The sequence below is a fragment of the Oncorhynchus keta genome, chromosome 31 (assembly GCF_023373465.1).
Source record: "Oncorhynchus keta strain PuntledgeMale-10-30-2019 chromosome 31, Oket_V2, whole genome shotgun sequence".
Taxonomy (NCBI): domain Eukaryota; kingdom Metazoa; phylum Chordata; class Actinopteri; order Salmoniformes; family Salmonidae; genus Oncorhynchus; species Oncorhynchus keta.
The window spans coordinates 17,431,352-17,457,667 of NC_068451.1; the positions used below are offsets into that span (position 1 = coordinate 17,431,352).

The 26,316-nt window shown below is 45.4% G+C and overlaps 1 protein-coding gene across 4 annotated transcripts in view; it reads right to left on the reverse strand.

The window, feature by feature from the left end:
- The window catches only part of LOC118364076 (protein spire homolog 1-like), a 53,237-nt gene that overhangs the window by 13,829 nt on the left and 13,092 nt on the right, over window positions 1-26,316 (reverse strand). For all 4 annotated transcript variants that reach the window (XM_052489790.1, XM_052489788.1, XM_052489789.1 and 1 more), the window contains exons 3-7: window positions 13,908-14,144; window positions 10,551-10,676; window positions 7,143-7,217; window positions 3,825-3,989; window positions 3,527-3,613 (exon numbers count right to left, since the gene is read on the reverse strand). In XM_052489790.1, the coding sequence (XP_052345750.1) occupies window positions 3,527-3,613; window positions 3,825-3,989; window positions 7,143-7,217; window positions 10,551-10,676; window positions 13,908-14,144 (690 nt within the window). The remainder of the gene's footprint in view (window positions 1-3,526; window positions 3,614-3,824; window positions 3,990-7,142; window positions 7,218-10,550; window positions 10,677-13,907; window positions 14,145-26,316) is intronic.

Here is a 26,316-nt window from a genome sequence, read left to right on the forward strand (position 1 = left end):
GTACTGTTAATATCACTGTCACTGTACTGTTAATATCACTGTCACTGTACAGATAATATCACTGTACTGTTAATATCACTGTACTGTTAATATCACAGTCACTGTACTGTTAATTTCACTGTACTGTTAATATCACTGTCACTGTACTGTTAATATCACTGTCACTGTACCGTTAATATCACTGTCACTGAACCGTTAATATCACTGTCGCTGTACCGTTAATATCACTGTCGCTGTACCGTTAATATCACTGTCGCTGTACCGTTAATATCACTGTCGCTGTACCGTTAATATCACTGTCGCTGTACCGTTAATATCACTGTCGCTGTACCGTTAATATCACTGTCGCTGTACCGTTAATATCACTGTCGCTGTACCGTTAATATCACTGTACCGTTAATATCACTGTACCGTTAATATCACTGTACCGTTAATATCACTGTACCGTTAATATCACTGTCACTTTGTAACAATAACTCTTGACTGTCAGTGCTGCTCCTCTCATTACTGAGGCAGGCACTTCAGTGATGCGGGGGCAGAGAGGCTGGGATAGTGATGCGGGGGCAGAGAGGCTGGGATAGTGATGCGGGGGCAGAGAGGCTGGGATAGTGATGCGGGGGCAGAGAGGCTGGGATAGTGATGCGGGGGCAGAGAGGCTGGGATAGTGATGCGGGGGCAGAGAGGCGGGGATAGTGATGCGGGGGCAGAGAGGCTGGGATAGTGATGCGGGGGCAGAGAGGCTGGGATAGTGATGCGGGGGCAGAGAGGCTGGGATAGTGATGCGGGGGCAGAGAGGCTGGGATAGTGATGCGGGGGCAGAGAGGCTGGGATAGTGATGCGGGGGCAGAGTGGCTGGGATAGTGATGCGGGGGCAGAGAGGCTGGGATAGTGATGCGGGGGCAGAGAGGCTGGGATAGTGATGCGGGGGCAGAGTGGCTGGGATAGTGATGCGGGGGCAGAGTGGCTGGGATAGTGATGCGGGGGCAGAGTGGCTGGGATAGTGATGCGGGGGCAGAGTGGCTGGGATAGTGATGCGGGGGCAGAGTGGCTGGGATAGTGATGCGGGGGCAGAGAGGCTGGGATAGTGATGCGGGGGCAGAGAGGCTGGGATAGTGATGCGGGGGCAGAGAGGCTGGGATAGTGATGCGGGGGCAGAGAGGCTGGGATAGTGATGCGGGGGCAGAGAGGCTGGGATAGTGATGCGGGGGCAGAGAGGCTGGGATAGTGATGCGGGGGCAGAGAGGCTGGGATAGTAATGCGGGGGCAGAGAGGCTGGGATAGTGATGCGGGGGCAGAGAGGCTGGGATAGTGATGCGGGGGCAGAGAGGCTGGGATAGTGATGCGGGGGCAGAGAGGCTGGGATAGTGATGCGGGGGCAGAGAGGCTGGGATAGTGATGCGGGGGCAGAGAGGCTGGGATAGTGATGCGGGGGCAGAGAGGCTGGGATAGTGATGCGGGGGCAGAGAGGCTGGGATAGTGATGCGGGGGCAGAGTGGCTGGGATAGTGATGCGGGGGCAGAGAGGCTGGGATAGTGATGCGGGGGCAGAGAGGCTGGGATAGTGATGCGGGGGCAGAGAGGCTGGGATAGTGATGCGGGGGCAGAGAGGCTGGGATAGTGATGCGGGGGCAGAGAGGCTGGGGCAGAGAGGCTGGGATAGTGATGCGGGGGCAGAGAGGCTGGGGTAGTGATGCGGGGGCAGAGAGGCTGGGGTAGTGATGCGGGGGCAGAGAGGCTGGGGTAGTGATGCGGGGGCAGAGAGGCTGGGATAGTGATGCGGGGGCAGAGAGGCTGGGATAGTGATGCGGGGGCAGAGAGGCTGGGATAGTGATGCGGGGGCAGAGTGGCTGGGATAGTGATGCGGGGGCAGAGAGGCTGGGATAGTGAGGCGGGGGCAGAGAGGCTGGGATAGTGATGCGGGGGCAGAGAGGCTGGGATAGTGATGCGGGGCAGAGAGGCTGGGATAGTGATGCGGGGGCAGAGAGGCTGGGGCAGAGAGGCTGGGATAGTGATGCGGGGGCAGAGAGGCTGGGATAGTGATGCGGGGGCAGAGAGGCTGGGATAGTGATGCGGGGGCAGAGAGGCTGGGGCAGAGAGGCTGGGATAGTGATGCGGGGGCAGAGAGGCTGGGATAGTGATGCGGGGGCAGAGAGGCTGGGATAGTGATGCGGGGGCAGAGAGGCTGGGATAGTGATGCGGGGGCAGAGAGGCTGGGATAGTGATGCGGGGGCAGAGAGGCTGGGATAGTGATGCGGGGGCAGAGAGGCTGGGATAGTGATGCGGGGCAGAGAGGCTGGGATAGTGATGCGGGGGCAGAGAGGCTGGGATAGTGATGCGGGGGCAGAGAGGCTGGGATAGTGATGCGGGGGCAGAGTGGCTGGGATAGTGATGCGGGGGCAGAGAGGCTGGGATAGTGATGCGGGGGCAGAGAGGCTGGGATAGTGATGCGGGGGCAGAGAGGCTGGGATAGTGATGCGGGGGCAGAGAGGCTGGGATAGTGATGCGGGGGCAGAGAGGCTGGGATAGTGATGCGGGGGCAGAGTGGCTGGGATAGTGATGCGGGGGCAGAGAGGCTGGGATAGTGATGCGGGGGCAGAGAGGCTGGGGCAGAGAGGCTGGGATAGTGATGCGGGGGCAGAGTGGCTGGGATAGTGATGCGGGGGCAGAGAGGCTGGGATAGTGATGCGGGGGCAGAGAGGCTGGGATAGTGATGCGGGGGCAGAGAGTCTGGGGCAGAGAGGCTGGGATAGTGATGCGGGGGCAGAAAGGCTGGGACAGAGAGTCTGGGGCAGTGAGGCTGGGGCAGAGAGGCTGGGGCAGAGATGCTGGGGCAGAGAGGCTGGGGCAGAGAGGCTGGGGCAGAGATGCTGGGGCAGAGATGCTGGGGCAGAGAGGCTGGGGCAGAGAGGCTGGGGCAGAGAGCATTGATAATCAGATCATCAACTGGAGCTGTACATCTATCAATCACCCCTCATTCCAATCAGAATAATCATATCCCAGAACCCCAAAACCTGAACTACCTGTATTTTTAGGGGGATATAAAAAACTCTTTCTTTGACTAAAGATGGGTTCAGTAGCTTGTGGTTTAAATGGAAAGGGGACACCCCTAGCACCAATTCCCAGGCTTCCTCAAGTTCCAGTGATGAACGAGACTTGGAAGGATGGCATGGCAAGACTAGAAGACACCAGAATGAGAGGAAAGTGGGACAGGTGCCATAGAATGTACTATCGTATAGTATATAGTACATTCATTATACAGTACTGTACACTAACAGGATTAGAAGGAGAGAAAATGCCCCATGTTCTCCTCTCTAAACCCTATGACTGTACAGCCCATATAGATAAGAGATATACTTTACATACATAGCTAATAGTTGTCTTCTTATTTCATTCTATGGTACTATGTTCAGTCCAAAGAGACAGAACAGAGTTGTATCTCTATGGTTCAGCCCACCACCATGCCAACACCAAAGAGGTTGCTAGTTGATGTAAAGTATATCTGTTGTTTCTATAGGCTGTGCACTCACAGGGTTGAGAGGAGGTCTGGACCGGATGAAGTCTAGGATGACCTCATGGGCGCTCTTCTTCAACCTTGGTGGTATGTCGTTGTTTACCTGGAGGTGCAAGGACACACACACACACACACACACACACACACACACACACACACACACACACACACACACACACACACACACACACACACACACACACACACACACACACACACACACACACACACACACACACACACACACAGATTAAGAGAGAGCATAACTACATTAAAACAACAAACCATGCTTTTAAGACACCTGACAGTCTTACCATGACCTTGCGTAGTTTGTAGCGTTTGGAGCGGATGTCATCCATGAGCATCTCGTAGGGCGTGAGCTGGAACTCGATGGCCAGAGGGTTGTACTGGCGCTCCTGGACCTTCTTCAGCTTCACCCCGTTCCGCAGGTCTCCCATCACCTGCATCCAGAACTTAGCCTGGGGGATGCAGGGGGACAGAAATCATATAGCAACACAGTACTAATGCAATGATTTAACACTTATAGGGCCAATTTCCAGACCCAGATGAAGCCTAGATACTCCTGTGTTAAGTTCCCCAGTTTCTGTGTTGTGGTTTTGTTTGTATGTGTGTTTCAGGATGGCTTCCTGAAATTCCCCCAAGCAGCTAATTGGAGCTGACTCCACCCCCTTGTCAGGATACAGCTGTATCTCAATACAGACTCCTTCTCCAGCTATAGAAGCCAGTGTTCTGTTGCTCAGAAAAGAGATTATTAGTATGTCTTGTGTTGGTTGTTGCTGAGAGAATAGAGCTGCTTGGTATGTCCTGTGTTGGTTATTGCTGATTAGTATGTGGTCCTTCTGTAGCACAGTTGGTAGAGCATGGCGCTTGTAACGCCAGGGTAGTGGGTTCGATTCCCGGGACCACCCATACGTAGAATGTATGCACACATGACTGTAAGTCGCTTTGGATAAAAGCGTCTGCTAAATGGCATATATATAGTATGTCCTGTGTTGGTTGTTGCTGATTAGTGTGTTGGTTGTTGCTGATTAGTATGTCCTGTGTTGGTTATTGCTGATTAGTATGTCCTGTGTTGGTTATTGCTGATTAGTATGTCCTGTGTTGGTTGTTGCTGATTAGTATGTCCTGTGTTGGTTGTTGCTGATTAGTATGTCCTGTGTTGGTTGTTGCTGATTAGTATGTCCTGTGTTGGTTATTGCTGATTAGTATGTCCTGTGTTGGTTATTGCTGATTAGTATGTCCTGTGTTGGTTATTGCTGATTAGTATGTCCTGTGTTGGTTATTGCTGATTAGTATGTCCTGTGTTGGTTATTGCTGATTAGTATGTCCTGTGTTGGTTGTTGCTGATTAGTATGTCCTGTGTTGGTTGTTGCTGATTAGTATGTCCTGTGTTGGTTGTTGCTGATTAGTATGTCCTGTGTTGGTTATTGCTGATTAGTATGTCCTGTGTTGGTTATTGCTGATTAGTATGTCCTGTGTTGGTTGTTGCTGATTAGTATGTCCTGTGTTGGTTGTTTCTGATTAGTATGTCCTGTGTTGGTTGTTGCTGATTAGTATGTCCTGTGTTGGTTGTTGCTGATTAGTATGTCCTGTGTTGGTTGTTGCTGATTAGTATGTCCTGTGTTGGTTGTTGCTGATTAGTATGTCCTGTGTTGGTTGTTGCTGATTAGTATGTCCTGTGTTGGTTGTTGCTGATTAGTATGTCCTGTGTTGGTTGTTGCTGATTAGTATGTCCTGTGTTGGTTGTTGCTGATTAGTATGTCCTGTGTTGGTTGTTGCTGATTAGTATGTCCTGTGTTGGTTGTTGCTGATTAGTATGTCCTGTGTTGGTTGTTGCTGATTAGTATGTCCTGTGTTGGTTGTTGCTGATTAGTATGTCCTGTGTTGGTTATTGCTGATTAGTATCTCCTGTGTTGGTTGTTGCTGATTCGTATGTCCTGTGTTGGTTGTTGCTGATTCGTATGTCCTGTGTTGGTTATTGCTGATTAGTATGTCCTGTGTTGGTTGTTGCTGATTAGTATGTCCTGTGTTGGTTGTTGCTGATTAGTATGTCCTGTGTTGGTTATTGCTGATTAGTATGTCCTGTGTTGGTTGTTGCTGATTAGTATGTCCTGTGTTGGTTGTTGCTGATTAGTATGTCCTGTGTTGGTTGTTGCTGATTAGTATGTCCTGTGTTGGTTGTTGCTGATTAGTATGTCCTGTGTTGGTTGTTGCTGATTAGTATGTCCTGTGTTGGTTGTTGCTGATTAGTATGTCCTGTGTTGGTTGTTGCTGATTAGTATGTCCTGTGTTGGTTGTTGCTGATTAGTATGTCCTGTGTTGGTTGTTGCTGATTAGTATGTCCTGTGTTGGTTGTTGCTGATTAGTATGTCCTGTGTTGGTTATTGCTGATTAGTATGTCCTGTGTTGGTTGTTGCTGATTAGTATGTCCTGTGTTGGTTATTGCTGATTAGTATGTCCTGTGTTGGTTATTGCTGATTAGTATGTCCTGTGTTGGTTATTGCTGATTAGTATGTCCTGTGTTGGTTGTTGCTGATTAGTATGTCCTGTGTTGGTTATTGCTGATTAGTATGTCCTGTGTTGGTTGTTGCTGATTAGTATGTCCTGTGTTGGTTATTGCTGATTAGTATGTCCTGTGTTGGTTGTTGCTGATTAGTATGTCCTGTGTTGGTTGTTGCTGATTAGTATGTCCTGTGTTGGTTGTTGCTGATTAGTATGTCCTGTGTTGGTTGTTGCTGATTAGTATGTCCTGTGTTGGTTGTTGCTGATTAGTATGTCCTGTGTTGGTTGTTGCTGATTAGTATGTCCTGTGTTGGTTGTTGCTGATTAGTATGTCCTGTGTTGGTTGTTGCTGATTAGTATGTCCTGTGTTGGTTATTGCTGATTAGTATGTCCTGTGTTGGTTGTTGCTGATTAGTATGTCCTGTGTTGGTTATTGCTGATTAGTATGTCCTGTGTTGGTTATTGCTGATTAGTATGTCCTGTGTTGGTTATTGCTGATTAGTATGTCCTGTGTTGGTTGTTGCTGATTAGTATGTCCTGTGTTGGTTGTTGCTGATTAGTATGTCCTGTGTTGGTTGTTGCTGATTAGTATGTCCTGTGTTGGTTATTGCTGATTAGTATGTCCTGTGTTGGTTGTTTCTGATTAGTATGTCCTGTGTTGGTTATTGCTGATTAGTATGTCCTGTGTTGGTTATTGCTGATTAGTATGTCCTGTGTTGGTTATTGCTGATTAGTATGTCCTGTGTTGGTTATTGCTGATTAGTATGTCCTGTGTTGGTTGTTGCTTATTAGTATGTCCTGTGTTGGTTGTTGCTGATTAGTATGTCCTGTGTTGGTTATTGCTGATTAGTATGTCCTGTGTTGGTTGTTGCTGATTAGTATGTCCTGTGTTGGTTGTTGCTGATTAGTATGTCCTGTGTTGGTTGTTTATGACTATGTCCTGTTTTTACTCCACGGGGGGTTGAGCTGTAGCATGGTGTTGCGTTCCCTCTCTAGGAGGCATACGTAACACCTGGGCTACAAACATGCTAGTCCAAGAGTAGGTTTTAATGAGTCACGGGAAACCTGTCCTAAGGGTGTTGCCAGGTAATAAGGAGCTGGTCACCTACCCAGTCCGCATTCTGGAGCTCATTTAGGCCTCTGCTGGGATCCTCAGATGGCTCGCCACCCATCTTCCGAAGATTCTACGAGAGAGGTGGGGACGATCAGAGTGAGAAAGAGATGAGCGCTTAAAGGCCCAGTGCAGTCAAACATTGATTTTCCTGTGTTTTATATATATTTCCACACTGAGGTTGGAATAATACTGTAATTGTGAAAATTATAATGCCCTTTCAGTGTTTGAAATTTGTCTGTTTTTGTGCGATAGAGTTTTGGCCTGCTTGGTGACATCAAAAGATGGTTCCAAACCTCTCTGCCAATAACAGCTAGTTTTCAGTTTTTCCCCTCCCCGCTCAGACCACTCCCAGACAGTCCTCGCAAAATTCATGCTTGAGAATTTACTCTTTGCTAAGAAACTTTTTGCTTCTTTTTAACCATTTTTAATTAAACAGTAAGGTACTTAATTATTTGATATTGAGAGCTTGCATTGGACCTTTAAGTAACTGACCTCAAAGCCACAGGTTTCATCCTTTCATGTTGATGTAAATCAAGTTCATTCACTACCACAGCATTAGCATGGGCAGCTAGCCCTGCTATCAGTCACACCCACAAATCGATACCTTTTCGATTATCAATGACAGTTAACGAGAGCCTTCACAACCTGCCAAGTCACCAACTAGCATGATGGTACATTCCCACCACACACATTCCCAGTCCATTTTCATCAGTGACTGAAAATCATCATTGTAGCCATAGGGAATAAAGCATGGTCCTGCCAGTGTATGCATAGCAGAGATTATAGCTTTAAGCCATGTTCAAGATGACTGTATGAAATAGTGTGGGAACTCTCTTAGCTAGCCCCTGCTAAAACCAATCCACTGCTTTTAAATGTGTGGGAAGGAGTGAGCAAGTGCACTTTGAGAGCATTGGGATGCAACCAATGAAGCAGTGAACAACCTGCATCCCTTTACTTCCTGATTCAGGAGTTCATTAGAGGACAGGACACTGAGGGATCTGTACTGCAGCAGACTGTAAAGCCTCCTCTCTCTCCCTGTTATTTGTGGTGAGAGAGGGGGCGTCAACCTGCATCCCACCGGTGTTTGATGGAGCAATCATGTGAGTCTCTCTGCTACAGCCCCTCACAGGAGATTTACTATAGGGCCTCTCCTCTCACTGGAAATACAGAGCCATAACTCACACTACACTGGAAGGGCATTTGCTAAGGTGTCTGCCTTCTCTACCATTAAGAGTTTGGTACATATTCCCTTTTCATGACATAGCATAAAACAGAAAGCTTTACCATGGTCCGTGAATAACATGATTGTTGACACACTTTTTTTTTTTAAAGGACATTTCTGAGCAGAGGAGCCCAGGGTGAGATGATGTTGGACTTAACACCCGGTGCTCATTTGTACAACCAACACAATACCATCCCTTTTCTAACTTATAGTATTTAACCCCAAGCAAATAGGAACTGCAGTGGCTTTGGTGATTCAGCTACAACTATGTTTTTAATAGTGTCCTTCTGTCCTGTTATAGAGCTCTTTGTTATGAAAGAAAGGGTTTCTCTCTCTGCCTGCTGTCCTGTAGCTAGCTAGCTAAATCCCCTGTGGGACAACACGTCTCTGCCTCGCTGCAAGACAGAGGAGGACAAGTGGGGGAGGGGAATGATGCAGGGGCGAAAGCTCATCTTATTTCTCCTGGTATCACACACACAGAGATGTGCACACGCACAGACAGAAACACACAAACGTAAACTTGATCCCACATTGAACAGCCAAGCATCTTGACCAGAGATTGCACGGTCCAGCAGATCCTTAGTCCCATCCCTACTGCTATAGTTCTAGATGTCTCTGCCTCCACATACAGTAGACTAGACTACATCCTGGCCTATTCACATCTGGTTGCATACACCAGATAGGCTAACTAAACTGGATTCACTGTCTGTAGCCCCCTGAACCACAGAGCTTGACACTTGTCTCCCCTTCTTCATAGCTCTTACCGTCTCCTCATAATAAGACTCTCCACTCTCTTTTGTAATAGTGAATTATATAACTGTCCAATTCCTTCGCTCCTTTCAGACGTACTACTGTGGAGGGGGAGTGCTGCTTGGCTGGATGGGTCCCTGGGGAGTAGCATCCAGTATGTGGTTCATGGGGACAATTCCAAAATCTGAGCACAGATTTGTCCTATAGCAAACCCTGCATTCCTTCTCTGTAACACACACACAGAGAGAGTAACCTGCATACCTTCTCTGTCACACACACACGGAGAGTAACTTGCATACCTTCTCTGTCACAAACCCACACACACACACACACACACACACGCACACACAGAATAACCTGCATACCTTCTGTCACACACACACACAGAGTAACCTGCATACCTTCTCTGTCACACACACACACACAGAGTAACCTGCATACCTTCTCTGTCACACACACCCACACACACAGAATAACCTATATTCCTTCGCTGTGACACACACACACAGTAACCTGCATTCCTTTCCTGTAACACACACACACACAGACAGAGTAACTGGAATTCCTTCTCTGTAACACGCACGCACGCACACACAGTAACCTGCATTCCTTCTCCTCTGTACACACACACACACACACACACACACACACACACACACACACACACACACACACACACTAACCTATATTCCTTCTCTGTAACACGCACGCACAGACACACGCACACACAGTAACCTGCATTCCTTCTCTGTAACACACACAGACACACACAGACACACCCGACTCAAGGCTGATATACAGTAGGATCCATTACAGGACATGTACGTAGTGTGCCATGTTGATCAGTTCTCTGAAGCATGTGAAACACCTTAATGTCATGCTGCTTAATCTCCTGAATGAATGTCTCTCCAGTCACATGACCTCTGAACATATGTCCCGGGTCTACATGTATGTCTGATTTACAGTACAAGGTTGTCTAGTGGTGAATGCCGATGACCATTCAGATTCACCTTTTAGTGGTCCTATGTGCACTGGAGCCTGAGAATGAGATGTCAATCAGGTCCCAGAAACAGACCGGAGCTGTTCCAATATCCACACTGGTTAGCATAACACATAGGATAAAGCAATGTATTGGGAATACATGCTAAGTAGTATGCTAGTATAGACAATGGAACAGAACCACTATGTAAGCAAGCTGAGGGCCTATGCAGTAAGGTACTGCGTAGTGTGTTGTGAGCATTGGTTAATGGAGGTGGTTTGGTGAACCATCCTCACACGATGAGTAACCTTTCCTGAGACCTGAAGACTTTCTTTAACTGCCCAAACTAATTCCTAACCTTTAGCTCAGTGGACTAGCACAGTACGTGTCGCACACAGGAGACTGGGGGTTTGAACCCAGTTGGTCACGCATTGATGTGTAGATAGCCTCACCTCTTTGGCACTCTTGATCTTCTCCAGGAAGGAGCGTAGCTCCCTGGTCTCAGCGTAGAGAGCACGGCACACAGCCTGGTAGTGGCTGGGGGCATCGCCAGGGCTGGGGAGGTGAGACACACACATCTACAGACAGACACAGACAGACAGGGAGAAAGAAGTAGTACTGTAAGTAAAACATTGTAGATACTGTAAATATGGTAATTCAGCAGATGACAGAATGTATCCTTGTGACAGTAGATTACAAAATACTGTATGTCCTTGTTTCTCTGAGATGAACAGAAGGTGCTCTTGGCATGATCTTGGCACCAGTAGTCCACTGCATTTCCCATCCCATATAGCGCTTCAAATTCTAACAGAAAATGGTTGGCCGTCTCATCTGCAATCTTGCCCACCAAGTAAATTCCTTGAACAGACAATATTTCCATTAGATAAATGGTGCTGCTGTGTAGAGGAGGAAGCCTGGAGCAGAAATGGAGAATTGGGTATTATGGAGTCTTTCCCCAGTAGCATCATAATCTCAATATTCCCTGACCCATTCATCTTTAATAGTCATGCTGATATAGGAGAAAAGCCCTGATTATAAATCACACAGTAACATATATCTGAAATGTTGTGAAACATCTAGAAGGCAGTTAGAGAGAGAGAGAGAGAGAGAGAGAGAGAGAGAGAGAGAGAGAGAGAGAGAGAGAGAGAGAGAGAGAGAGAGAGAGAGAGAGAGAGAGAGAGAGAGAGAGAGAGAGAGAGAGAGAGAGAGAGAGAGAGAGAGAGAGAGAGAGAGAGAGAGAGAGAGAGAGAGAGAGAGAGAGAGAGAGAGAGAGAGAGAGAGAGAGAGAGAGAGAGAGAGAGAGAGAGAGAGAGAGAGAGAGAGAGAGAGAGAGAGAGGCAGGCAGTTCCTTTAGGGTAAGGCTCTGTAGTTAACATCAGACAGAGAGAAAGACGAGGGTGGACTGGAGGATAGAGAGGATGACAGCTATTAGAGGAGACATCCAGCCATCAGGCAGTAGGGCTGGCAAGACAACAGTGACACTGTCACCCAGACAGCCTCAGATAACCTTACTAGCAGTCGCTATGGAGACCTGGTTCCATCCCCTGGGCCCTGTCTCTAGAATCATTATCACTGTCATGTCTGTCCTCCTCGGGCTGGGTCGGATGGAAGGCTGAAGACTACAGTTCAGTCGAGGCTCCTCAGAGGAGGAATGGGAGGACCATCCTCAGTGAATTTCATAAAAACATTATATATTTTTTGTATTGAAAAAAATATCCTTTTTAGATAAAACTATACGAAATATATTCACATGTCACTAAATAATTGATAAAACATACTATTTTGCAATGAAGGTCTATGGTAGCCTCATCAGCACTCTGTATGGTAGCACCATGTGTAGCCGGAGGACAGCTAGCTTCCGTCCTCCTCTGGGTACAGTGACTTCAATACAAAACCTAGGTGGCTCATGGTCCTCACCCCCATCCATAGACTTACACAGTAATTATGAAAACTTCCGGAGGACGTCCTTCAACCTATCAAAGCTCTTGCAGCATGAACTGACATGTTATCCACACAATCAAAGGATCAGAAAATGAATCTAGTACCGCAAGCATACGCTAAAAATGTAGGAGAAGCAAGAGAGTGATTTCTTCATTTTTTTTCACTATCAGTTTCACTTACACTTACTAAAATTTCACTGGAGCTAGAAAATGCAACTAGCTAGATTAGCCTACTCAAACACCCTGCTCAAACAGAGGGATCTATGCTAGCTAGCTGGCTTTGACTATCCAACATAACACTGGAACTCTTTCAAGTAAAGGTAAGCTTTTGGTTTTACTGATTTATTGTCACCGGGGCCCACTGGTGTAACTGCTAAACTGCTTACTGATTCACTGTACACTAACATTACTGCATACCTGTAGCGGGTTTACTAATGCGTTAGTTCTATTAGCTATGTTGACTATGATGTTACTTTAGCTAATCTGGTGACAACGATGTAGGCTGTGTGTAGTGGTTATAATATGGTTTGGAACACTTTTTTTAACCTGGTCTCCTACAGTTGATGTGTTGTGCATTGAAGTCCACAAGCGAAGGAAAAAGGTGAGAGGAGGAAAACGCATAGATGTGAGAAGAAATACAAAGTGGCTGCTATGAAAGTGAACTGTGTTTACACTTGATCAGGGGTGTATTCATTCCGCCGATTCTGTTGAAAAACGTTTCTTAAATGGAATGAAACGGGGATAATCAGACATTAATTTGTCCAATACAAACTTTTGTTTGAAACTGTTGGACTAATGATTACACCCTAGATCAGCTAGATGTGGACAAGAGTGTGCAAGGTGGTATTGAATGTGTCACTTTCTGTCACCTCAGATTTTTCTCTACGCTGCAAACTTTCATTCATAGGCTAGGTTGTAGCAACCTCATGATGGGAATAGGGAAAATTTGAGTATCATGTAGTAGTCTGAACCTATCGATGCTACATTGAAATGGGTGAATGGAATATGAATGACAGTCATCCAATATTCTCTCATAGAAATAATGCTCATTTAAAAAAAAACATTGTCCTCCCACCACGACTGAACATGCTGGGTGGATCTAGTATAGATTATACTGTCAACACCACTGTACATGCTGGGTGGATCTAGTATAGATTATACTGTCAACACCACTGTACATGCTGGGTGGATCTAGTATAGATTATACTGTCAACACCACTGTACATGCTGGGTGGATCTAGCATAGACATTAGTCTCCACTACTGTACATGCTGGGTGGATCTAGTATAGATTATACTGTCAACACCACTGTACATGCTGGGTGGATCTAGCATAGACATTAGTCTCCACTACTAGACATGCTGGGTGGATCTAGTATAGACATTAGTCTCCACTACTAGACATGCTGGGTGGATCTAGTATAGACATTAGTCTCCACTACTAGACATGCTGGGTGGATCTAGTATAGATTAGTCTCCACTACTGAACATGCTGGGTGGATCGAGTATAGATTATAGTCTCAACACTACTGAACATGCTGGGTGGATTTAGTATAAATTATAGTCTCCACTACTGAACATGCTGGGTGGATCTAGTATAGATTATAGTCTCCACTACTGAACATGCTGGGTGGATCTAGTATAGATTATAGTCTCAACACTACTGGAGGGAAGACCCATATACAACAATTGCAGGCTCCAGTACCATGACCCTGACCTGATCACCACAATTTTGTAGTTGACTGCACTTGATGGCTTGACAGCAGAAAACCTACTATTTCCTTATTAACCCTGTCATTCACCCATGTAGTGACATTTTGGCTTTTAATCATCATCAACCACCATCCTCCCCCAATCAACAGCTGCCTACCCTCAGGATGTCCCTGTAGCCACGAACATTACAGATGTTGATGGGGTCGTCTTCGGCCTCCTCCTCTTCCTCGGTCGCCTCGTAACCTTCGTCAGGGCAGGCGTCTCTCTCGGCCTCACCCATGTTGGTCATGAGGTCTATGAGCTGCTCCAGGGGTGGGCTCAGCTCCCGCTCCTCGTTCTCCTTCAGTCCGTAGTCCAACGCCTTGTAGATCATGATGCCCAGAGACTCAATCACCTAAAGGACAGGACACAAGCAACAACACACACTGGGTATCATTATATTGCCATCCATATACAGTGCCTTCGGAAAGTATTCACCCCTTGACATTTTCCATATTGTGTTACGTTACAGCCTTATTCTAAAATTGATTAACCTGTTGAGTGTAGGGGGCAGTATTTTGATGTTTGGATGAAAAACGTACCCAAATGAAACTGCCTATTTCTCAGGCCCAGAATCTAGAATATGCATATAATTGTCAGATTAGGATAGAAAACACTCTAAAGTTTATAAAACGGTCAAAATATTGTCTGTGAATATAACAGAACTGATATTGCAGGCAAAAACCTGAGGAAAATCCAACCAGGAAGTGCCTAAAATAAACAAATTTCCCTGTTCCATTGCATGCCTTCCCTCCATTTAAAGGGATATCAACCATATTCCTTTCCCTATGGCTTCAACATGATGTGAACAGTCTTTAAACATAGTTTCAGGCTTTTATTCTGAAAAATTAGCGAGAACGATCACATCGTGTCAGTGGATGGCTGGGTGCCAGCAGAGTTTTGCATGCGCAGCAGCTTGGAGCAGACATTTTCTCTCTCTCTCCTATTGAAAAAGCTACAGTCCGGTTGAAATATTGATTATTTATTGTAAAAACAACCTGAGGATTGATTATAAAAAACATTTGACATTTTCTATGAACTTTACGGATACTATTTGGAATTTTCGTCTGCCCTTCATGACCTGCACGAGCCTGTGGATTTCTGTACAAAACACGCCAACCAAAGGGAGGTTTTTGGATATAAAAATTATCTTTATCGAACCAAAGGAACATTTTATTGTGTACCTGGGAGTCTTGTGAGTGCAAACATCTGAAGGTCATCAAAGGTAAGCAATTCATTTTATTGCTTTTCTGACTTTCGTGACCAATCTACTTTGCTGCTAGCTGTTTGTAATGTTTTGTCTGCTGAGAGAGATGTCCTAACAAACGCTTGGATAACTTTTGCTGTAAAGCGTTTTTGAAAAATGACACGCCAGGTGGATTAACAACAAGCTAAGCTGTGTTTTGCTATATTGCACTTGTGATTTCATGAAAAGTAAATATTTTTAGTAATTTAATTTGAATTTGGCGCTCTGCAATTCAGCAGATGTTGACGAAAATGATCCCGCTAACGGCATGGGTGCACCAAGAAGTTAAAGAAATACAAATCATCAGCAATCTACACACAATACCCCACAATGACAAAGCAAAAACTGTTTATTTTTGCAAATGTATAAAAAACAAAAACAGAAATACTTTATTTACATAAGTACTCAGACCCTTTGCTATGAGACTCGAAATTGAGCTGAGGTGCATCCTGTTTCCATTGATCATCCTTGAGATGCTTCTACAACTTGATTGGAGTCCACCTGGGGTAAATTCAATTGATTGGACATGATTTGGAAAGGCACACACCTGTCTATATAAGGTCCCACAGTTGACAATGCATGTCGATGCTCTAAGGAATTGCCCTTAGAGCATCGAGAGGATTGTGTCGAGGCACAGATCTGGGGAAGGGTACCAAAGAATGTCTGCATCATTGAAGGTCCCCAAGAACACAATGGCCTCCATCATTCTTAAATGGAAGAAGTTTGGAACCCCCAAGACTCTTCCTAGAGCTGGCTGCCCAGCCAAACTAAGTAATCGGGGGAGAAGGGCCTTGGTCAGGGAGGTGACCAAGAACCCGATGGTCACATGGGGAGAAACTTCCAGAAGGACAACCATCTCTGCAGCACTCCACCAATCAGGCCGTTATGGTAGAGTGGCCAGACAGAAGCCACTCCTCAGTAAAATGCACATGACAGCCCGCTTGGAGTTTGCCAAAAGGCACCTAAAGACTCAGACCATAAGAAACAAGATTCTCTGTTCTGATGAAACCAAGACTGAACTCTTTGGCCTGAATGCCAAGCGTCGCGTCTGGAGGAAACCTGGCACCATCCTTATGGTGAAGCATGGTGGTGGCAGCATCATGCCGTGGGGATGTTTTTCAGTGACAGGGACTGGGAGACTAGTTGGGATTGAGGGAAAGATGAACAGGGCAAAGTACAGAGAGATCATTGATGAAAACCTGCTCCAGAGCGCTCAGGACCTCAGACTGGGGGAGAAGGTTCACCTTCCAACAGGACAACGACCCTAAGGACACAGCCAAGATAACACAGGCGTGGCTTTGGGACAAGTCTCTGAATGTCCTTGAGTGGCCCAGCCAGAGCCAGGACTTGAACCCGATTGAACATCTCTGGAGAGACCAGAAAATAGCTGTGCAGCGACGCATTGTCATTATGGGGTATTGGGGTATGTGCCTTTGTGTGTTGATTGATGAGGGGTTTAATACATTTTAGAATACGGCTGTAACGTAACAAAATATGGAAAAAGTCAAGGGGTCTGAATACTTTCCAAAGGCACTGTATGTTCCTCATAGGCATCCAAGAATCATGCCAAAACGACAATGTCTTCATGTTTTGAATAAATGGATTTTGAATAATTTGCCTTGATTTGTGTTATTCAGCTGTTAATCTCCTGGAAAACAACAGTAAATATGAGTGTGTCTTCGTTCCCTGTTATGTAATATATATAATCTCCTTTCATTATCCTGCACAAGACTGTCCCATGCTTTCAGCTATAGCATGTGCTACACAAACACATGACCCTTTCATTCAAGTGAACAACCCAACCTTTAAAAGCAAGACAGACCTTAAAAGATTAGTCAGTAATAACGTGACTTGACTGAGCCAGCAGAGATTACTGGCCATTATAAACTGGGTGGTTCAAGCCCTGAATGCTGATTGGCTGACAACCGTGGTATATCAAATGACGAAACACTTATTGTTACTGCTCTAATTACATTTGTAAACAGTTTATAATAGCAATAAGGCACCTTGGTGGTTTGTGATTATATGGCCAATATACCACAAGTATATATACTATATTTACATATACCACACCCCCTCGGGCCTTATTGCTTAATAATAATGACACAATGACACAAATACTGTTAGGTTCTAATTCTGAGAGTAAAAAAAAAACTCTACAAACACTATGAAAGCTTAACCAGGTTTATTCTACCCAGAGGACCAATACAGCTGCATCAGACTAAACATGTTTCCACCAACACAAGTATATATACTCCAATTTAGATGCACTCCTCCTTCTCTCCAATCCTTACATCTATTATGGCTCGGCAGGAAGACAAAGTAATAGGGTAATAAACCATAATTTCTCTCTTAAGGAGATCTGACCTGGCCTCAACACCTCATTTGCCTAATCTACAGATGTCCATCTGTCTCCCCTATAGCAATCCTGTGACTTCCTCCCGTCCACCCAGCACATTCCAAAGCCATCTGATTCCTACCGATAACCATTAACTTCTGATGTAAAAACCAGTCTCTAGGATAGCAATGTTCCAAGTTTAACCCAGAATCCAACAATATTTAAGATGATAAAACCAACAAATATTCAAGAGCTTCAGGATTGATTTAAATCTTATGCATACATTTATTAAATCAAGAATATCTGTATTGTTTTATGCTTAGTACTTATGCTTAAGTACTCATTAAGTACTTAATGAGCCGGACAAGGCCTAGCCTACAGTTGGGAACAAGCTGCAAATCTGTCAGTAAACAGCATGCAGACAAAACTGGCCTTTCGCAATATTTCAAATAGCCTACAATCACGGGAAAACACAGGTTGGAAAGCAAATGTCTCCTGCTGAACAGAGAAGACTCTAATCTGTCAGCTATAGGCAATCAATATACAGTGCACTCGGAAAATATTCAGACCCCTTGACTTTTTTCACGTTTTGTTACTGTACAGCATTATTCTAAAATGGATTAAATTGCTTTTTTCCCCCTCATCAATATACACACAACACCCCATCATAACAAAGCAAAAATGTGTTTTTGACATTTTTGCAAATTCATTAATTAATTCCCCAAAAAAGTATTCAGATCCTTTATTCAGTACTTTGTTGAAGCACCTTTGGCAGCGATTACAGCCTCAAGTCTTCTTGGGTATGATGCTACAAGCTTGGCACACCGGTATTTGGGGAGTTTCTCCCATTCTTGTCTGCAGATCCTCTCAAGCTCTGTCAGGTTGGATGGGGAACATCGCTGCACAGCTATTTTCAGGTCTCTTTTTTGGTAACCTTCCCCAAATAATGTCCAATAAATCGAATTTACCACAGGTCAAGTTGTAGAAACATATCAGAGACTGTAACGTTCTTTGCTTCACGGAAACATGGCTCACTCGAGAGACGCTAACGGAATCGGTGCAGCCAGCTGGTTTCTTCACAAACATCTTTCTGGTAAGAAGAGGGGCGGGGATGTATGCCTTATGGTTAACGAGACGTGGTGTGGTCACAACAACATACAGGAACTCAAGTCCTTCTGTTCACCTGATTTAGAATTCCTCACAATCAAATGTTGACCGCATTATCTACCAAGGGAATTCTCTTCGATTATAATCACAGCCGTATATATTCCCCCCCCAAGCAGACACATCGATGGCTCCGAACGAACTTTATTTGACTCTTTGCAAACTGGAAACCACATATCCTGAGGCTGCATTCATTGTAGCTGGGGTTTTAACAAGGCTAATCTGAAAACAAAACTCCCTAAATTGTATCAGCGTATCGATTGCGCAACCAGGGCTGGTAAAACCTTGGATCATTGCTATTCTAACTTCCGCGACGCATATAAGGCCCTCCCCAGCCATTCTTTCGGAAAAGCTGACCAAGACTCCATTTTGTTGCTCCCTGCCTACAGACAGAAGCTAAAACAAGAAGCTCCCGCGCTCAGGTCTGTTCAACGCTGCTTCGACCAATCTGATTCCATGCTCCAAGACTGCTTCCATTACGTGGACTGGGATATGTTCCGCACTGCGTCCAACAACAACATTGACGAATACGCTGATTCGGTGAGCGAGTTCATGAGAAGGTGCATTGAAGATGTCGTTCCCATAGCAACGATTAAAACATTCCCAAACCAGAAACCGTGGATTGATGGCAGCATTCATGTGAAACTGAAAGCGCGAACCACTGCTTTTAACCAGGGCAGACCAGACCGGAAACATGACCGAATACAAACAGTGTAGCTATTCCCTCAGCAAGGCAATGAAACAAGCTAAGTCAGTATAGAGACAAAGTTGAGTCGCAATTCAACAGCTCAGACACGAGGAATGTGGCAGGGTCTACAGTCAATCACAGATTACAAAAAGAAAACCAGCCCCGTCACGGACCAGGATGTCTTGCTCCCAGGCAGACTAAATAACTTTTTTGCCCGCTTAGAGGACAATACAGTGCCACTGACACGGCCTGCAGCCAAAACATGCGGACTCTCCTTCACTGCAGCAGACGTGAGTAAAACATTTAAACGTGTTAACCCTCGCAAGGCTGCAGGCCCAGACGGCATCCCCAGCCGCGCCCTCAGAGCATGCGCAGACCAGCTGGCTGGTGTGTTTACGGACATATTCAATCAATCCTTATCCCAGTCTGCTGTTCCCACATGCTTCAAGAGGGCCACCATTGTTCCTGTTCCCAAGAAAGCTAAGGTAACTGAGCTAAATGACTACCGCCCCGTAGCACTCACTTCCGTCATCATGAAGTGCTTTGAGAGACTATTCAAGGACCATATTTAATTTTTTTATTTTTTTTAAATTTTACCTTTATTTAACCAGGCAAGTCAGTTAAGAACACATTCTTATTTTCAATGACGGCATGGGAACAGTTGTTCAGGGGCAGAACGGGGCAGAAGTTGTTCAGGGGCACAACTGCCTGTTCAGGGGCAGAACGACAGATTCGTACCTTGTCAGCTCGGGGGTTTGAACTCACAACCTTCCGGTTACTAGTCCAACGCTCTAACCACTAGGCTACCCTGCCGCCCCCTATCACCTCCACCCTACCTGACACGCTAGACCCTCTCCAATTTGCTTACCGCCCATATAGGTCCACAGACGTTGCAATCTCAACCTCACTGCACACTGCCCTAACCCATCTGGACAAGAGGAATACCTATGTGGGAATGCTGTTCATCGACTACAGCTCAGCATTTAACACCATAGTACCCTCCAAACTTGGCATCAAGCTCGAGACCCTAGGTACTGTACTTCCTGACGGGCCGCCCCCAGGTAGTGAGGGTAGGTAACAACATCTCCACCCCGCTGATCCTCAACACTGGGGCGCCACAAGGGTGCGTTCTGAGCCCTCTCCTGTACTCCCTGTTCACCCACGACTGCGTGGCCATGCACACCTCCAACTCAATCCTCAAGTTTGCGGAACGACACTACAGTGGTAGGCTTGATTACCAACAACGACGAGACGGCCTACAGGGAGGAGGTGAGGGCCCTCGGAGTGTGGTGTCAGGAAAATAACCTCACACTCAACGTCAACAAAACAAAGGAGATGATTGTGGACTTCAGGAAACAGCAGAGGGAGCACCCCCCTATCCACATCGATGGGACAGTAGTGGAGAGGGTAGTAAGTTTTAAGTTCCTCTGCGTACACATCAGACAAACTGAATTGGTCCACCCACACAGATAGCATTGTGAAGAAGGCGCAGCAGCGCCAACCTCAGGAGGCTGAAGAAATATGGCTTGTCACCAAAAGCACTCACAAACTTCTACAGATGCACAATCGAGAGCATCCTGTCGGGCTGTATCACCGCCTGGTACGGTAACTGCTCCGCTCACAAACGTAAGGCTCTCCAGGGGGTAGTGAGGTCTGCACAACGCATCACCGGGGGCAAACTACCTGCCCTCCAGGACACCTACACCACCCGATGTCACAGGAAGGCCATAAAGGTCATCAAGGACAACAACCACCCGAGCCACTGCCTGTTCACCCCGCTATCATCCAGATGGCGAGGTCAGTACAGGTGCATCAAAGCAGGGAACGAGAGACTGAAAAACAGCTTCTATCTCAAGGCCATCAGACTGTTTAAACAGCCACCACTAACATTGAGTGGCTGCTGCCAACACACTGACTCAACTCCAGCCACTTTAAAAATGGGAATTGATGTAAAATATATCACTAGTCACTTTAAACAATGCTACTTAATATAATGTTTACATACATATACATATGAGATGAATAATGTAGGGTATATACTGTACTCTATATCATCTACTGCATCTTTATGTAATACATGTATCACTAGCCACTTTAAACTATGCCACTTTGTTTACATACCCTACATTACTCATCTCATATGTATATACTGTACTCGATACCATCTACTGCATCTTGCCTATGCCGTTCTGTACCATCACTCATTCATATATCTTTATGTACATATTCTTTATCCCTTTACACTTGTGTGTATAAGGTAGTAGTTTTGGAATTGTTAGGTTAGATTACTCGTTGGTTATTACTGCATTGTCAGAACTAGAAGCACAAGCATTTCGCTACACTCGCATTATCATCTGCTAACCATGTGTATGTGACAAATACATTTGATTTGATCAAGGATAATCAATGGAAACCGGTTGCATCTGAGCTCAATTTTGAGTTTCATAGCAAAGGGTCTGAATACTTACGTAAATAAGTTATTTCTGTACTTTTTTATACATTTGCAAAAATTTCAAAAAACCTGTTTTCACTTTGTCATTATGGGGTATTGTGTGTAGATTGATGAAGAAAAAAATGTATTTAATCAATTTTAGAATAACGCTGTAACGTAATGTGGAAAAAGTCAAGGGGTCTGAATCCTTTCCAAATGCAAAGTAAAACAAGAGAGAGGCTTTTGGTACGAACACAAAGGCCATCACCAGCAAGTGAACGGAGCATCATTGGGTCAGTGAAACTGGAAAGCATGTGTAGGACTATAATTTCTTCCTCATAATACAATATGTGTCTGCACAAATCTAGGCCTAGGCTATTGATGGATTCAAGACAAGGTCGTTTTCATTGATCTCAAATTCTCAGTGTCAAAGTAGCCTGTCATTTCAATCATTTGTTCGATATTAGGGTGCTTTCAAGACAAATGGGACACGGGGGGAGGTTGAATCATGACGTCAATGATCTTCAGGTCGGAAACTCGGAGTCCTAGCTAGAGGCCAGAGTTCCCCACTTGGAATTCTGAGTAGGATGACCATTCAAAACAAATTCTCCCAGTGGAGCTCGCTTTTTTCCCAGATTTCCCAAATGTCTTGAACGCACTGAAGTCTGACCCAGTTCCCAGTTGTTTTGAACGTGCCATTTAAAAAAAAGTCTCCAGTCATGTAAAATGACATAGAATTGCATGAAATGCATTTATAAAAGGCCAACAATGTTAGGGACCATAGGCCACAATGTTAGGGACCATAGGCCAACAATGTTAGGGACCATAAGCCAACAATGTTAGGGACCATAGGCCAACAATGTTAGGGACCATAGGCCAACAATGTTAGGGACCATAGGCCAACAATGTTAGGGACCATAGGCCAACAATGTTAGGGACCATAGGCCAACAATGTTAGGGACCATAGGCCAACAATGTTAGGGACCATAGGCCAACAATGTTAGGGACCATAGGCCAACAATGTTAGGGACCATAGGCCAACAATGTTAGGGACCATAGGCCAACAATGTTAGGGACCATAGGCCACAATGTCCCCCCCCATGGCTGTAACTTCTGTAAGTGCCTCTACTCTATGTCACTACGCAAATGTGATGATATTCATGCAATGCTTTATTATAAAGGTGATTTTCTTTTCTCATGCTTTCCTCAGAGCTCCCCATGTCACCGCTCTCTCATGCTCACTTTTTGTTCCTGGACCCCCTGATTTACAAATGAAGGACCACTTAAGTCCAACTCTAATAGGTGTGTGAGAAAGACGTTAGCAGTCCCAGTCAATGCAGTGAAGCGGCTTCCCTTTATTAAATCAGGTGAATCTAGCCTCTGAATGGCAGATCATGGAGAATGAAGCCAGAAGCTGGCCTAGCGTGCCAAGCCCGAGACAAAAGACTGACACAGAAATCACACCGGATTACACTGCAAACATGAATGCTGCTGATGAACAGTGAGAAGGGAGAGAGAGAGAAAAGGAGAAAGAGGGGGAGAGAGAAAAAAGGAGAAAGAGGGGGAGAGCGAGAAAAGGAGAAAGAGGGGGAGAGAGAAAAAGTGATGGAGGGACAGGGAATAAAGATAGATAGAAATAGGGAGCGAGAGAAGGACAGAAAATTAAGTGAGAGAAAGGAAGAGAGAGAAAAAGAGAGCAAGAAAGTAAGAGAAAAGAGGGAGGGGTTTGGTGTGTTTTTGTAGATCAGACTTCATGGGAAAGGTCACAGGACCCTGTTCAGATCAATAATCATCCAGAAGGATTCATGTGAGTGGATCTGTCCTGACCTCCTCTAGAACACAGAACACTACCCTGGCTCAGTGGGAACCTGGGGACCTCTGCACCCTGGCGAGGATAGGCCCTCGTTGTCTGGCTACACCCCACCCCACCCTGCCCTGCTCTTCCCTACCTCCCCTCTGATGTTACACCCCACCTCATTCTCCACTCTCTGCTGTTACACGCCCAGCCAGACACACAACAACGCCATCTCTCCCCTGTGCTATGAGACCAGTCACTCTCAAATCCAAAATACTAAAGTCCGCCTATAAACTCTAAGCAGCTTTCATCCAGACTGCATTGTAGAACAACCCAAAGTGAACCAAGCTGTGATAGGCCCGACAGACACTAGGCAAGACAAACACTAGGCAAGACAAGTTAAGTCAAGAGGAACCTCAAGCCTCTATTGTTGAGGTGTGTTTGACATTGTTCCTTGCTAGTCAAAGGTCAAAGTATGAACCATGCATTGCATCCAGTCTGAAGAGCGAAGACAGAACAAAGGAATCAGAACACAGAGAAGAATCCCTCAGAAGAATGACACACCTAATAAACATGTGGAGAAACTTCTAGAACATGGACAATAATGACTCAGTTAAATCCTTACGGTTCTCAGAAAAATACATATGCGTGGGAGGTAGCCTAAACTGTAGGTAGATGCCTAAACATTGACTGTGCAGATTTGATTGACTCCAGCTCTACATAAGACAACCCCAGGATCTGAGCAGCCTGTTAATTGATAGCTATAGCATGGTTTAAGTAGGTAGAAGACAGGGTGGTTTTAACAGCAAAAAGTAGTATTTATTCCCTCAGTCAGGAGGAGAGCCAACACACACATGACTGTTCTAATGATTCATCACGCTCTCCTTTCTTCGCAGACTTGTGACTAAACTAAGTGAAGGAATGGGGAGGAGGGAGGAAGGAGTGGGTGTCAAGAGATTGTGGATTTTAACTGTGCAGTGAAGCGCAGCCATGAGCAGGTAAAAGAACATCAAACAGACTGCCTGTGTTCCTCACATGGCTGTCACAGAGATGACGAGAAAGAGAGCAAGAGCGAGAGCGAAAGAGAGAGAGAGTGAGCTGATCACGGGGCAGGGAATGGTTCTGCCACACGCATACATGTTTTCTTCACACGCAATCCAACCTTTCCCTGTAAATACCATACCAGTACCACACCCTCCTGAGGTCAACATGAATATCTTAATGTACCACACCCTACCAAGGTTAGAGGTTTTAAATCGTCCAGATAGATAGAACTACTGTGTGTTAGAATGCCTCTGTGCAGCGTTCTGTCATTAAAGCCCACATGCAGTCTGTCATTTATTTTCAAATCATCACTGTATGTCATTTATATCACTCTGTGTATTTATTTAATGAAAATAACGCCAAAATATATATTTTGTATAACAGAGACCTGGTTTCAAGCGCAGGGCGCAGCAGGTGTTTATTGTAAAAGGACCACAGGAGGAGGCAGGTAGCTGGGTCCAGGGGCAGGCAGGTCATACACAGGGGATCCAAAAAGGCAACAGTACAGTCACCGTTAGTGAGGCAGGCTAAAACTATCATACACAGGAGGATTAAATTACAGGAAACCAAGCACTCCAAATAGAAGTGTGTCACAAAACAAACAATACCTCACAATGATGGGGTGCAAAGTACTGAACTAAATAGTGTGTGATAATGACATACAGGTGTGTGAACAGGTGATCAAAATTCAGGTGATTGGGATCTGAAGAGTGAGCTGCTTTCAGGGGATCTATGTCTTTGAGAGTGTGAGCTGGAAAGTGAGCTGTGTTCAGGGGCTCTACATGTTTGAGAGTGTGACTTGGAAACAGATGTTACAGTGTCATGTTGTCTTCAAATTCACAGTGTTTAATAGTCACAGGGTTGCAGGTGTGATTGCAGGGTATAGTGAAAATCTTACATGCTGACCAGACCGGACACGTCGAGTGTGCGAGCGTTGCAAAATAAATGTAGAAATCCATGGTCATTATTGCACCCACACTGCTCGCGCACGCGCCAACGAGCATCTGCGACGCCAAGGGCTAAAATAGAAGTCGTTCCTATTTCTGCCGCAGATCGCACTGAAAGTCCTGCCTCTCCCATCTCCTTATTGGCTTATAGAAACAGGTACCCACGTACCATCTCCTCATTGGTTATACCCACGTGGGTGATTGAATGATGAACTTTGTTGCGGGTTGTCGTGGTAATACTATGAAAGTTTAGATGCGATCACCATATAAGTTCAAAGATGAAAAGGCCTGGAAGGAGGAGAGATGACTAGAAACGATTCGGTTGGCCGTTTTATGTGTGGATTAATTGTCGGAGTAGAGGTCCGTGTGCATTTCAAGTAAAATAACAACTCAATGTTTATATCCCAGGACAAATTAGTTAGCAACAGCAAGCTAGCTAAATAGGACAAATTAACGTTAGCTAGCAAGTGCAAGCTAACTAGCTAAATTACCATACATGTTTAATGCTTTTCGACCTGTCCCCAAATGAATGTCATTGGTTCAGAGTTTGTTTTGATATTTTAACCTGTGTGTCGTGATCGCGTTTGGTGTGGGGGGGCAAAATACATTTATGCACGATGGCACACAATGGCACACGATGGCACACGATGGCACACGCGCGCAGCCGGTTTGGGTTCCGTGTTAGGCTTCAAGCTCCAACAAGCAGGACTAAGTTAAATAAAATAATGAAAATGGTAATTTAAAAACAACAATATAAATCATTAAACCATGGAGTGGTTATGGTCAGTGGGACTTAATACATTCAAGATCACATTTCATAGTACAAAACCTCAGGTATAAACAATGAATAACTGAAGGCCTAATAAACCACTCC